At 47.0% G+C, this 15351-nt stretch overlaps 1 protein-coding gene across 1 annotated transcript in view; it reads left to right on the forward strand.

The window, feature by feature from the left end:
- The window catches only part of LOC144175375 (MAM and LDL-receptor class A domain-containing protein 1-like), a 167082-nt gene that overhangs the window by 40316 nt on the left and 111415 nt on the right, over positions 1 to 15351 (forward strand). The window contains exons 12-17 of the mRNA XM_077704458.1: positions 1778 to 1898; positions 5384 to 5521; positions 7359 to 7642; positions 9163 to 9277; positions 10500 to 10619; positions 13339 to 13484. Of these exons, the coding sequence (XP_077560584.1) occupies positions 1778 to 1898; positions 5384 to 5521; positions 7359 to 7642; positions 9163 to 9277; positions 10500 to 10619; positions 13339 to 13484 (924 nt within the window). The remainder of the gene's footprint in view (positions 1 to 1777; positions 1899 to 5383; positions 5522 to 7358; positions 7643 to 9162; positions 9278 to 10499; positions 10620 to 13338; positions 13485 to 15351) is intronic.

Genomic DNA, 15351 nt, shown 5'->3' on the forward strand with positions numbered 1-15351 from the left:
ATCGAAATGACGTCACAAAAATTCAGGAAAGCTCCTCTAAACAAAGTAACTAATGGAGTTGAAATGCGAATTAGGTATGTTTTTCGCTGGGTGGGATTTGAACGAAGGTGCTGTAGGATACGAGAGAACCACGGAGCCCCTAGACAACCTCCGCTCTAAAATTCTATCTGAATAAAGGGGAACCCATACCGAGATAATAGGCTGTGGTCTACTACTTCGAAACATTTATTAAAGATATGCACACGGTACTACTAGAGAAATTTGAGCATTGTAACGCACAAGTAAGAATTAGGTAATTCAGAAAGAACGTCCCCGTAATAGCATTGTTCATAGGGCTCACAAAGGGGATTGACCAAACCCCACAGTCAGGGTAACCGAAAGAGAAAGAAAGCATCCCAAAGGACGAGAATGATGACGATAAAGGACAGGACAGATGCGCAAAACTGTACTCGTACTTTCGTAGCAACCACACCATTACCGCGCATAAAATAAACGGCCTACCTCCGACGTGACACTTGTGCTACAACTTTCGTTGGTTCGGTGTATGAGGGGAGGTGCAATAAACCCCAGTCAAGTTGTGTTTAGCCACTTTCAGCGAAGGAACCCATCTAAATATTTTTCTATTGAACAAACTGAATTGAGTTGAATTGAGCTGTATACATCAACGGCAGCTGTGAAGCATGAAAGTGCTACAACACCAGCTCTTGCGGTATTGGAAGGCGCTCCATCACAATACAATCCTACTTCTTTCGCATTCACTAAAGTGCTTCGTCATCATCACAGTCATCATAATCATAATAATTATCATCATCATCATCATCATCATCATCATCATCATCCTGGTGTTGTCCAATGCAGGACGAAGGTCTCTCTCGAAGATTTGCAGCCGCGTCTATCGAGTGCCAGCAGAGTCTACCCTTTGCCCCAAATTTTCGTGCTTCATCCATCCATCGAGCCCTCGACTCGGTGGAGAAATGAAGGGACCTCCATGGAGCCCTTGGCTCGATGGAGCTTTTGGTTCGATGGAGCGATGAGCTACAGGTGGACCATCCGTTAAATGGACGGTCTACCTGTAGTTCCTTGTGCACATGACGCGACCCGCCAATGCCCAATTTTTTCGTTTAATTTGAGCTAAGATGTCTACCACACCAGTGTGCTTCCTAAAACCACGCAGCTGTTTTCATATCCCTAAGCGTGACCACTAGCATTGTTCTTTCCATAGCCGGTTGGGCTGATAAAAGTCTATTTTCAGATTGTTTAGTGAGACCCCAAGTTTCTGCCACATACATTATTACTGGAAGAACACACTGATTAAATACTAGCTTTTTATTGACAGACGAAGCTAACTACTCAGGATATGAAAATTCCGACCAAAAGCAGCCCACCCCATGCTTGCTCTGCGGGTAATTTGCTTTTCATGATTGGGATCAGCACTTCTGACTTGCCCAAGATAGACGCATCGCTTACTGTTTCCAAGCTTCGTTACCTACCTTGAAGTCACGTTCCTTGGTATGCTTATTTATCATAAACCTTGCTGGAGTGCTTAGGTGACGTATAATTTTTGTCGCATTGATTTATGGAAAATCACAATTCTTCTATTATCCATGCAATGTTAGTATTCACTGCTTGGCCTTGCTGTCAAAAACAATTCATTCCTTGCACGTACAAAAAAATGGTTCAAGTCCGCTAGACGCATTTCCTTCTTTCTTGGAGCAGAAATAAAGACACTCGAGCTTCAAATGAAAAGTTTGTTTTCTTTTTGGCCCCTTCTATTAAGGTTGTGTTTACGGGAACTGTTGGAGCCGGAGCACCTGAGTACGTTGCGCTGGACGACATCGACATCATCTCGGAGGATCTGTGCGAGACCATGCCCGCTAGTTCCGAGGCCTTAGAAATAGGTAAATCTTGAGTACATTTCTCGGCTAATGCCTAAGCTAACTTGTTTCATTGGTGCCATTTTCTAAATTTTGTACAGCGACAACTAAAAGAACGGATTAGGTACCACAAGATGTGCTTACTTCGCAATTCTAAACCGAGCCGGTATAATTCACGTTTTGGAGCAAAGATACCAATTTAAGAAAAGTGGCCAAGCTAGAAAAAAAAAAAAAAAAAACGCGCAAGCCTTGAAATTGGGTACACTATGGCCTGAGCTGTAGTTTTGCCTTAGTTTTGAGTTTGTTTTTACAAGAGGTTTGCAAACCCTCGGAAAAAGCTAGAACGAAAGCTCCACGGTAAGATTCGCTAAAACCATAAAAGTGTGATTACACACGTGCAAATCGAGTCATCATTACTTAGCATCCCAAAAATAAGGCAAGCCCTTTAAACTCACTGACGTTCATAGATCGTTTGTCCTTTTTGAACCTGAAGTAATGAATTCAGTATGTATTACGCACTCCGTTTTTATACGGAATTGTATTGGATTGGATTGAATAAACTTTATTTAAGCCGGCAGAACGACGTTTTTACGCGCCGCGACGCGGGCCTCGGCGTCGTCCTGGTGGCTACTCATCCGAGACGTGAGCCCGCCGTTGCCTACTCGCGAGTCTCATGCCTTGCGAGCGCCTGCAGGACCTGCTGGATGGCCCAGTGTTGATTTTTGTAGGTGTAGCTCCTTGCTGCTTCTGCAAGCCATGGAGGGATGGTTCTTGACGTCGCTTCCATTGGGTTCGTGACACAGTCCCATAAGATGTGCTTCTGGTCTGCAGTCTCCCTGCAGCAGAGCTGGAAATTGTCAGTCGAGTATGCCTCCGGGCATATTTGGTGCATTAGAGCCGGGGTTGGTCAGTGCCAGGATCAGCGCCAGTGCCAGTGCCAGGGTCAGTGTCAGGGTCGGTGCCAGTGCCAGGCGGCGCCTAGCACTGAAGCTGCCTTAGTAGCACTGCGTCTGTCCTGCTCAACCCCGGGTGCGGAGGTGGGAAGGTCCTGCGAGCCAGGCGGTAGGCTTTGGTGATTTCGCCATAGTCTGTCATTCGGTCGTTAGCACCGAACCACGTTGGGCGGTCAGTTGCGGGGGCGCGGTTGGTGAGTGCTCGCGCCTCCGCGTGTGCCGTCTCGTTGTGGTTTGCGTTCTTACTCAACGCGTCCGTGCCCGCATGCGCCGGGATCTAATTCACTCGAACAGTTCTTGGCCCTTGTAGACATGCATTGTGTAGCACGTGCAAAGCTTATTTGCAGATTCGTCCCTTGGCGTAGTTCCTAACTGTCGTTCGTGAGTCGCTGATCACCGGCTGGCAGCCTGCGTCGGTAAGGGCCAGGGCGATGGCCACCTGCTCTGCGTGTTCTGCATCGGTGCACTTGACGGAAATGTTTCTTGTCGTAGCACGTCAGAAGTCAGTGCTAAAACACTCCGCAGCTTTCCGTCTCCCTTAATGCATCCTGTTACGTCTTACGTCAGTTTTTGCGAAGTAAGTTTTGGCAGCTCCAACAAACTTGAAGCAGTGGCCCGCGCAGCTTAACCGCAAAATTGTCGTTGTGTGTGATAATTTTTATTCTTGCACCTCTCAGTAAGGGCACCACCCTAATCGGAACACATTCCCCAAGCGAGTAATGACTACTTTTATATTTATTTCATTCTACAAGTTGGAATTGATTATTTTTATACGTTGTTTGTCCTATCGAGCAGTCGCGACCAGGAGACAGCTATTCTTCACAAGTATGCTAGTTTCATAGATAACCTTAAACCTATTAGCCCGAAACCTCCACGTTAAAGGATGTCAAAACAAATTACCAAATTCTACAAACACACATCCCGCTTCTTTTTTTTACAAACGGGAACGAGAGTTCATTTTCGATATATGTTTTAGTTACGCATTCTAAGTATCAATTGATTGAACCGCACAAGTAACACAAAAAATTGTATGCGTATCGGCTTGCTTCGGTGCAAATGCGTGAAAAGACATTTGTCTTCTGTTGCTCCTGCTGCATCAATCCTCATCTCTCCTCCGCCCACCCCCGATGACTTCCCTGCGATATCCGTCCTGGCAGGATGAGTGCAATGGGGGATTGTTTAAGGAGATTGCATTTTTAACGCGTTGTCGCAGAAGGTTTGTACAGCGGACGATGCGGGCGTTGCACACCAGGTGCGTGTCGTGCTGCCTCTAGGTGTTCCTCGCCCACTCGGGAGGTTGCTCAGACGTTTCCTGGGCAGACTTGAGATGACGGGCGTCGGCACGCCAGCACTGTTTCGCTTCAATGCCGTCCTTGGTGTTTTCCTTGCATTTTGCAAGCATGTTCTTCGCGTCTAGACTTGGCAATTCGTCACCTATGCCATGGCGCTTAAGTGTAAAAAATCACGTATCTGGCACCGTCATTTCCAGAGCTGGGTACACACTGCACAGAATGACATTTGACGCCGCGAAATGGAGACAAGAAACACGAATGGTGCAAATCGCTGGTTGAGATATTTCTGTTGACGCTGGTGGCGCCACCTGGCACTTGCCCTCAGCAACACACAATCCTTCGCTCCCAGGGCCACTGCCAGATAGCGCCATTAGGGGCTCGGCTGTCGGCGTATCCTGTCATCGTCGTCTCGTGTAGTCCCGGGACCAAAACACCGGGATACTCTTTTTCCAACATCTCGCGCTAGAACGTAACGCCTACTAAAAGAAAAGTGTGTAATAGATAAAACCAGTTCAAAGTAAACCATGGAACGCTCCCTGTCTGCTTCAGCAATCGTCAAGTACAAGCAGAAGCTGTTTGTAGACGGGTTGCAATCTGTGTTACACTTAGGTACCAACCGGCTCGGGACGCTAGGCTTGATCGGGTCGGGTGGTCGGTCGAAGCAAGAAAAGGCACACCTACTTGGTGCCACACCTCGTTGACCACCAAGAATGAGCCGCCAGGACGACGCGCGGGCATAGCACTGCGCTCGCGTTGACCCCTGCCACTACCTCAAACTGGGGCAGATTTGGCATGCAAATTGCTTAAACCCGGTTCATCGCAAGGGGGGGGCGCCACCGCCACAGCAAGCGCGGGATTTCTCCTCCCACCGGCGCTTCGCCACATTGAAGACGAAAAAAATAATAGAAAACACCAATTCAAAGTGCGTCACGTCATCCTAGGGAGGTATTTTTTTTAAGAGTACTGCGTCCACCAAAACTCTATCAACTAGTTTTTCTGCTTACAAAATAGTAATGCTTTGTAAACAGCATTAATTTCAAACTCCAACAATTTACTTCTCAAAGTAGCGGAAAGCAACATATTTTTGTGTATTTAGGCTTGTCCATGCCTGTGAACACTCCAGGACGAGCTCTGTCTACGAGTTTTAATGTCATAGCTGCTAAGTATGCCTTTGCGATTGGCTGTTAATCGATTTCTTACCGCACAAATCTTTTTTTACGGGCGACAGGGGTACAGAAGTGTTTCGTAATCTTTTTAAACGCAGCGGACCTCCTCAGCTGTCCATTCGACAGAACGCACTACTGCCACTGGACTGCGGAATCTTTGACTGCATGGCCCTGGATGTACGGACCATCTTTCACTTCTACTCTGGGCCCCAGAAGCCCTCCTCAAGGCGTCAAAGGTTAGATATTTCTGCTGTTATGAAGTATCTGAGTATTATATTTGTGGGTAGGAATGAGATGAGAGTAATTCGTAGGTGTCCTTAATTCTCTGCTTTTTCGCGTTCACAACTTCGTTACGCCATGTTATGGCGCAGAGGTAGTTAACAGCCTAAACCTTCAGAAATGCGTTACGCGTAATCGCAGGAATCCTGCTTAGTGCTTGGCACTGTGGTAGCCACATGTCTTTTCTAAACCGAAACAGTGCTTTTCGAAAATAAGGCTATATACCCAGGAGTTACCTCAATATTCGGGCATCTCGGGCTTCTTCATGTATTGTCAAAGTTCGTGCGCTATATCTGCCTAATCAAGACAGAATACTGAATTAAAACGAGGAAAAAGGAGTAGTGGGCATTGTGTGCTCGACTGCAAACATCGTCGGAGGTAACACGCTATCGAACACCCTTTCTTAGCAGAAACGAGTTGATGGTAGCCGTGGAAGCTTTCCTGTGCCAGAGCTGCAGCACACGGCACCGCACACGGTTTAAGAACCCAGAAGCGCTTGCACAGGGATTCGCGCAATTTGGAAGGGGATGAAAATACGTTTTTGAGCTATTCTATGACAGCGCAAGCATTTCGGATGGCGGAAAAGCTGCTTAAGCGATACGGTAGCCCCTCTACGTGGAGCAAACAACACTCCGAGGATTCTGATAGATGCCCCGTATGTGCTAATGAAGGCCCTCTGACGATGAGGGAAACTGTCCCGTGTGGAGCTACACTTAGCCCAAGGAGATTGTATTTGGTTGTTTTGTTCTAATGCCGTTCTTTTGTTGTTTCGTTCCAATGTTTCGTTCTAATAGCTTTGTTCTAATGTTCCTCAGGCACGCATATGGGGCGCATAGCGCCACCAGCCAGTTGCGTACGACAGCCCGCTCCGTGCACCTGCAGTCGTCTGCCTCTGACCAGGCGGTGATAAAGCTTGCATGCTTTCCGAGCCGTCCCGCGCCAATGAAAGATAGCCTTCGAACTAGCCCTATTACGGCAGCATAGAATTGTAACTGGGGAAAATTGTCCCTGGGGAACTTCAAAGCTGTTAGTAAAGTGGGAAAGATTGTGGATGCTCATGGTACCTTGAAAGCCCCAGAGTAATTTTTTTGACGAAGTTAAGCACACCTTAGTCGTTTCACGCCAGGTGAATATTGCGAAGTATGACCTCATGAGTCACAGCATGGAATGCGTTTTGATACAAAACGCTTTGTCACTATTTCCAGTTTCGAGGAATGGCCTGAATCTCTGCTACGCACGCACACGCACACGCACACGCACGCACACGCACACACGCACACACACACATATACACACACAAACACACACACACCCACGCCTGATTTCCCACTGGGGTCGCTTTCCGCGTACAGTACTTCCTGATAAATCATTCTTATGGTGCTTGTCTTGAGTGTGAGTTTATTACACTCAGCGTTTTTGGTTTTTCTAAATTCTGACCCGTCAATAATTGCCATTCACGCTATTACAACAACGGAAGGTATACCTCCGCCATATCTGCTTTTTTTTGTTAATGAGAGGCGTTAGAGGTTTCGCGATTTTCGCTTTTTTTTCTAGTTTTCTTATATTTTGAGTTTTCAAAATTCTGTCCGACCCATTATCTCCATTTACGCTATTATAACAGTTAAAGCTGTCTCTTCCTCCAAATATGAATGTTTGAGGAAATGCAGGGCGTCACACGGTTCGCCATTTTCGCTAGTTTTTTTTTCTATTTTTCTTATTTCGAGGTTTCGGGCTGTGCTAGGAACCAAGGTTCCCATTATAACTTTTGTGTGGTATTTCTATACGGCCATGCAGGTCGGATGATGTACGTGACTGGCCGCGTCCTGGCTCAAAACAAGAGGAACGTGGCACTAGTTTCACCAACCATCGGGAATCAGGCAGATGCCGTGTGCGTGTCTGTATGGTACCACATGTTCGGCGGGCGAGACGCGAGGCTGCGAATGTCGGTGTTCATATCAGACATTTCGGCCGGGGCCACGTGGAAGCGATCGACCATATTTCGACAGGATGGTCGGACAACCTCGGACCGTTGGTACAACGTGCGTCGCACTGTTATGCTCGACGGCCCGCACAACAAGGTACGATGAGAATTTTTAATTTAGGCGCTGTAACGCACCAATGGTACACCTGAACTATGAGGTGCGCCGTAGTCGAGGGTTCCGGATTAATTTTGACAACCTCAAGATTAACGTGTGCCAAAACCTCGGTACATTGGCGATTTTGCTTTTTCCTCCATCAGAAACTCGGCCGCCGTGAGCGGGAAGCGAACCCGCGTCCTTGAGCTCAGAAGCGCAACGCCTTAGGCAATGGGCTACCGTTATGGTACGATGAGAAATATTCTTGTCTCTTGTGTCAAGCAGGTCATTGCAGGTCTCTTCCTTACGCCATGCAGGTCATGCAGGTCTCTTGTGTCATGCAGCATGTGGAAATGTGGTAACGTGCGGTACAACTTGTGCACATGAATAGTTCCAGAAATAGGGTAGTGTGAAACAAGGCATTTGCGTAATAGTTGCATTCCAAAAAAAAAAAAAAATAACCAAATCACTGCTGACCTATTATGTGCATCAGTCTCCTATTGTTTTAAAGCTTCTGTTAAGCATATTTTGGTGTAGACTGGGGGAAGTTTTACTAATGCGTCCGCAATCCGCAGCGGAGCAGCGTGCAGTCTTTACTGGCCAGTCAGTATTGACTGTGTGTGAAACATAATGCACGCTTTGGTAGAAGATGCCTCCTTCATCTGCCATCAGTGGAAATCATCAACACCACTATCGCGTTATGGTGCTGTACATAACGTAGCAGAAATGCTCCGATTCCTTTTTGAGCAAGACAAATTCTGTGTGCCGCTACTTGCTCAAGTCTGGTATAATCTTCGTTTCTTTTTATGTTACGGGGTATTGTAAAATGTTTGGAATGCTGGTACCAGAACTGATTGCTTTGAGAAGTCTCAAAATTCCGTGGAAGGACTTTACGGAGGATGAATTGGCTTCTATGAGACCAGAACGGTCACCGGTACTAAACTGCCCAATATTACCTCAAAAACTATTGTGTTTCTTAGAAGTAAAACCAATCCAGGCACAAAGAACCAGTGATCATGACATTGGGCTAGTACATGGCGCTTGGAAGTTCGAGGTCATTCTAAAATGTCTCTTTTGTCGTTTAGAGCGTAGGCGGAATGAGCGCAAGAAGTAATTTTATCAGAGACCAGCTAGTAAGTTTTGAAATACTACTCCCATTCCTTTGCTCCTATAAAGACGAAATCCGAGGTTTTAGTGCTTAGGGGCGAAAGAGCAACTCGGCTGGCTATTTGTAACATTCTGCGACCCAAATATTGCCGAACGGGAATGATTCGCCCATTCTTCCGATGTAGCCGCTCAAGGGCATGCGTTCATTATTCGGCACAACAAAAAGTGCTGGTCACGCCAGTTGGGAGAAAACAGTGTTTGAGTTGCCACGTTCTTCGTGGAGAGGACCTTGTACAAGATGAATGGTTTGGTTGGCAAGCATTCACTGAGAGGAGCCTTTGAGGAGCACCGTTTTTTTTGTCTGTGGCTGTGTTCCTCGCAGTTTTCGTAATGCTGTATTCCTGTTTTTTGTGCAGCTAAAGATCGAAGCGTCGAACGAAAGACTGCTCATGCAGCGGAATCAATCAATAATAGCCTTGGGGCCATTGGAAGTAACATCAGGTGAATGCGACGTGTTGACAGACGGACGAGGTAAAGTTGGCCTCATATTTTTTCATACGAAATGTCCATTGAAAATGAGACCGACTGATTTTGCCGAATATGCGGTGAAACTTGTCTAGTAGGGGCACGATGACTTAAATATTATGTGGCTGGACAGGTGTGCTTTGATGCAGTGTAGGCAACCCTTTATAAGTTTCTACTTCGAGCATTTTCACTACTTGTACAATTTCTAAAGAGAGCGCCGGGCGAGGTGAAATGCAAATAAAGAGCATTTGCATTACAAGAGGTTAAACAGGTTTGTTTTCTGCTCCAACCAAGTAATAATGAATGCAAATCAGCTATACTCTTAAATAAATGAGCACAGCTGTAGACAAGTTGGGGAAAGCGGTAGAAATTGGGAGTGGCGCATCATAAGCACCCTAGCACTTTGGTCAGAGCGCATTTCGTATGCGGTGGATTTACCGTTATTTCTTGACGCTACTACATGCATTCCATACCAAGCAGGAAGGCTAGGTAACGTATTTATGGTAGAAATTTGAATGCCTCGAAATATGCCATGCATCGCGTGGTTATAAATTATATTATTTAAACGGGTACGGATCCTCCATTTCAATGTTCAGGAGTAGCAGACGGTAGTAGTCGGCGAGAGGAAAATTAGTGGAACAGACTTATTCCTCTTCCAAAACTTGGCGGGTTCATGTGCGCTGGGTACACAGTCTTTTTCCCCTGCGAATGTACTAAAAAAGCACATTCGTTCACAAAATTCACAACGGGGGAAGGGGAAGGGTTGGAAAATGTACAAAACGGTATAACCCAATCCGATTGTCTATACATGACTGCGGGCAATCCGTGCGCGCCAACAAAAGCCAACAAAAGTAGGGCGTGTTTGTGGCAGAATAGACATCGAATCATGACTTCTGCCTCACGTGTGTGACGTCACCTTGTAGTGCTTTGTGGGCCCGAGCAAGAGAATATTCGTCCGGAACAGTAATACCCCGTATGAAAAAATAAATTATGATGAAAACCCTGCAAGCGGTTTCACTCTGATATTGCGGTGTTTATCCTGGTTTTCGAACGTTTTCACCATAGGTATAAAGTGTTGTAGATGTAATGACGAAGTAAATTTGCACTAAGTGTAAAAATTTTTACTGGTGTAGTTTTCTGTTATAATTAAATTATGATGTATTTACAAGCGAATGGGACCAACATACGAAATTACCGTCGTAATTACTCCGGAACTCCAACGTCCCAGGTTACTGCGACTTCGAGTTAGACGAGTGCGGCTGGACACCTGCAAATGGGTGGACGCGGAAAATGTTGCTTGCGCCACCACTTCCTGACATGGGTCCCCGATCAGGGCCTGTAAATTCAGGTATGTATGTGTTTTGTGGGTGACCCTTTGTGTGTCTTCAGCATGCGATGTCGCTTGAGCGGAGAGAGGGCACGGTGTCGACACATCCAAGGAGATACGACTGATTTTTTTTTCAAAGTGGTTTTTCGATTCTGTCATGGTTTATGTTGACAGTGTTCGGAATGTTCTCTTAGAAGCGCGTGGTTCAGTTTGCAGCGAATAATTAAGCCATGACACAACGAAGCGGTGGTGAAATAAGTGGTCGTATATTTTGTTGACTTCATTGCTTCAGGTGCCGTCGAAAGACGATAAGTTACTTCCGCAACTGCCAAGTAATCTTCTTTGCTGTCTCCCTATTTCACCCTTCGCGCTGTTCTCTTCCCTCTCACTCGTCACATTAGGAATACAATGGTGGTTTTGGCGTCGTTATTCTTACAACAGAGCTATTACCAGATCATATAGGCAAAGCAAATGTAATTCCATTGCGCAGATACGTGTCATTGTACGTGCTATAGGCAGATTGAGAGCCACATACTGTAAAAAAGGCACATTTAAAACGAAGCTTTGCATGTCACACTGACGGCCTATTTCGCGTTAAACACTCACTGCAGGAAAGCCAACTTTCTCTGTAATGATCGTGGGAGAAGTGAAAGAAAAACAGAGTTTCCCGTCGTCGGGATTAAAGCTGGCTCACTGACGTTATGAAGTCGACATATATCCAAGTGCGCCATCACGAAATGGTCGAAGCTGTTTGGATTTGGAGAGGGGTGCATGGACGTGCAAAATTATTCAAGAAAATCGTGCGCAAATCCGTCTGAGGACGACAGTGGTTGGAGGCGAAGCTTTCTTTCCGAGAAATCTAATGACGAAGGGCCAAAGCCAAAGCCGCTGCGATCAAAAGTCCAAACCGTCTGAGAGTAGAAGTCCAAACTCAAAAGACAACCAAGGAATCCCTCGCGTCAACCATCGCGATCGTTAGACGGAGGGGTGCCGCATTTTTCTTGACTGTGTTTGGTGCAGCGTCGTAAGTTTTATTTTCCACAATTTCCCTCATCGAGGCATCCAGGCGCTTCTAAAAATGTACGCATTATGTCGACTCCCCCACCGTTCGAAACTCGGCAGCCACATAACGTGAAAACCATTGAAGCAAACGTGAAAACGCACATTGTAGCCATCGAGTACTTCAAATCTCCACGTGCGAGTATGAGTGTTTTTATATTTTAAGCTACAACTTAAGTTACAGTTTCAGGGAGATGAGAGCGCGTGCAGCACGAGTGACCAAGCGGTGACCGGGCATTTTCTTCTACAATAAATATTCCGTCGAAGAAGCCGAAGGCACGGCAACAGCTTCGGCAGTCGCCAGCCCAGCAAGACAGCACACTCGTATATGTACATACACTGACAGCAAGAAAGTCTGCACACTTCTGACACAAGGCCTAATTCCGGAACCGGCTTTAAAGCAACTTAAACGCCTTAAGGGCACGGTTATAAGGGCACACTGGGTACCGGGACACACAGGTATGGCAGAAAACGAAAGAGCAAACTTGCTCGCCCGCGAAGCGCTTCTACGGGCACCTGCCAAGTGTGGCGAAACCCAAAGGCCCTTGACCCAGGACAAAACTGAAACTTAAAGGATACGCAGAACGCAGACGGAAATTCACTCCTCCGCACAAGAAATTGCCCGGGCAACAGCAAACCACCATATGGCTGACGCAAACGCAACCGCTACTCGCACCCGACAAAGTACACAAGTATAAAGGCTGTATAAACACTTCCCCGACAGTGTGTGATGTATGCCACGTACGAATAAATGAAGAGCACATGTCATGGCTATGCCACAAGGTACGCGGAGCCAATATCGCAGGGAGTGGCTGACTGAACCCGCCTCCCTAGAATATAGCTATCGGTGGCAGGCTTCGTCCACAAGACTATAGGCACCCAGCCTTCCCGGCAAGATGCCTGGAAGATCCCCCAATGAGGAAATCTAGTGGCCCCGTGGAATGAGAAGGGCAAATGAATTTGTTCTCTGTCTCTCTTCTACCACGCACCGCAGAGGCGCCGTTGTCATGTAGAGTGGTCGCATCTGTAGCCCCGGCAGGTGTTTATGCTCCTTATTTCGGCAATTCCGCAGAACAACAACAAAAAAAAACGGTTAGGCGCCGCCCGTTAAGCCACGTTTTCATCACATTCAGAGGCAGACTGCGTACGTTACAGGAGCTTGTAGCAACCGCGAGCCTCAGAGTTAATTGCGATGGGTGCGTGCGTACCTACAGCTAAAAACGGTACACGCATAGTTCTGGTCTTGCAAAAAAAGCCCTGGGTTTTCTGCTTCGACAAGCGTATTCCTAACTGCAGATTGTCAGCTTTCCCCTCCAGGCAATCGGAAAATATATCTGAGTACTGATGCCGTAGGCTGAAATCACGGTGCATTTTTTTTTGTAAAACAAAATCACGGGTAACCACCTAACTTGATGCCAGGGTTGCAGTTGCAACGGGAAGTCGTAAGTGTCGCGCTAGCCTTTTGGAGCATCATCAATTTATAATGGTACAAAAATGAAGCAGAGCTGTTGCTGTAACTTATACTACCTTCCGCCGATAGTGTTCGATTTTTCTTCGTTCGTGTTTCTCCGTTGTCATCACTAGAGTTCACACAGTTTGCCATCATTTCGAGCGCAAGCGCCGGGACCCAAGTCTTAAGCCGCCATCCAATAAATTGCACTGTTTGTTCCACCGTCCGCAGCGTACTTTCTCCAAGCTACGGAAAGTTCTTCGGGTCCGGATGGAGCGACGTTGACAAGTCCCGAATGGAGCGGCGAAAGTGAGCCGCAGTGCCTCGAGTTCTGGTACCAGTCATGGCCGGCCAAGCCTGGTGACTCTCAGCTACAGGTGGGAAACTTGCTCTGCTGTGAATTTATCGCTGCTGCGTGATTCTGTGCTTTGATTATGTGCTTTGACGCCAAGTACAAATGCAGAAACGGCTCGTAGGGTTACTCTGACCTCTAAGCTCGGCCAAGGTCAAGCCAGCGCCTCGTGCGCTTGGGCGTAGTGAAACCACCTATCGTCCGTTCGTTACGTGGGAGGGGTGTGGAGAGGGAGACAGTGGGAAAGAGTAAGGGCACGGACTATCAGAAAATGACACAAGGCGGCGCTGCCTGCACCCAGGCTCACTGCGTGTTCGCCCCAGTCTGCAGAGCTGCGTCTGTAGTTTGTCTTGCCGTGACATTGTGTTCGCGTGCACTGCGCGCTCGCGGCGTGAATATATCTGTGTTTGTACAACAGTGCACGGCGTGCATGTCCCAGCACAAAGTATATTGTAGCGTAAGCTACACTGGCCGAGGTTGAGCAGTTTCGCGTGGACCTTGAAGGGCCGTGCTGAGCAAGCGCGAATAGCATTTGATTGGATTGGATTCGAATAAATTGGATTACATTGGATCGGATTGGAAATCCAATTGAGTAGGAGTACGGATGTGTAGAGAATTGGGTATGCGCATTCGCCGGCCTGTGCATTCCAAAGGAGTGACGTCATAGCCGCGGCAGACTCACTGGCGCCGGCGCGTTCCCAGCTGTGCGCCTCCGTTGCGCAGTAGCCAAGTCTGACGCTGCGCCGGAGCCGCTTGATAGCCGTTTCGCGTGGCTCCTGGAGAGCCGTGCTGTGCACGCGCGAGGAGCAGTGACTGGACTGGGCTGGACTGGACTGGACTGAACCGGACTGCACTGGATTAGATTGGATTGGATTAGATTGCTGAACCTTAGCTCACGTTACGTATATCCGGGCATGCCGAGCTAAGCCACTGCTAATTTTTTTTTCCTTTACTGTAGTCTCATGCTTGGTATCGTCATTCGTCAAATATTCACATTTGGTCATGCTGATTGGCCCTTCTAGGACATCGTGGGAAGGCCACGTGCGATCCCCAGGTGGTGAAAATTGATCCGGAGACTTATGGCGCGCCTCATCGCCTGCGTTGAGTCGGCGCGTTAAAAGCCACAATAAATCAATCAAGAGCAAACGCGTATACAGAGAAAAAATGGGGATCAAATGAAGCGCCAGGTGGTGCAGTGGCGTTGGAGGAAACTAAAAAAAATCATGCAAGAAATCATGTTTCCTTTCCTCGACATCCATTTTGACGTGTATTCTTACTTAACAGAGTACTGATACTCATGCTCATACTCAGCTATACGCTCATATTTTCCATGTAGTATTCCCAGGTTCCGTCCGGGTTGAATAATGTGGGCATACAGTACCAATTGCAGCAGTTCTAGCACTTTTGAATGGTTGCGTTAAAGCATTCTTTTGCCCCTTTTTTTGACTTGGTGGGTAAATTGAGCGTCAGACAGGCAGAAAGACTAGCAGACCAACATTTGTGAATTTAGGATGCTCAACAAGGACAAAGAAAACAGTCAAGAAGGATTGGTTTATCAAAAGTGATACCACACGGTGAAGGGCAGTATTGGTTGACGCCAGCACAGTTAAAATAAAGTGTGTGCGACCAATGGCTTTAAACATTTCTATTCAAACTTGTGCGAGCTTGTTTCAAAAGCCAACTCAAGAACTTTGTTGTATCTTCGGATATCTCTGCGGTACGACCACTGCAGCTTTTGGACAAATGTATTAAGGTCACACCCGAAAGTGTTAATCAACGTGAGGAAGCTTCGAACACCATAAAGTTCAGTCTGTTCTAGTGCAGGAGGCTGGTTCCAGAATTAGAATTCTGTTAGCAAAAATGTGCAGAAAATTAGAGAACGGTCTACTAAT

This window comes from Haemaphysalis longicornis, unplaced genomic scaffold, assembly GCF_048455015.1.
Source record: "Haemaphysalis longicornis isolate Haplotype H1 unplaced genomic scaffold, Haemaphysalis longicornis Haplotype H1 scaffold_3, whole genome shotgun sequence".
NCBI lineage: Eukaryota > Metazoa > Arthropoda > Arachnida > Ixodida > Ixodidae > Haemaphysalis > Haemaphysalis longicornis.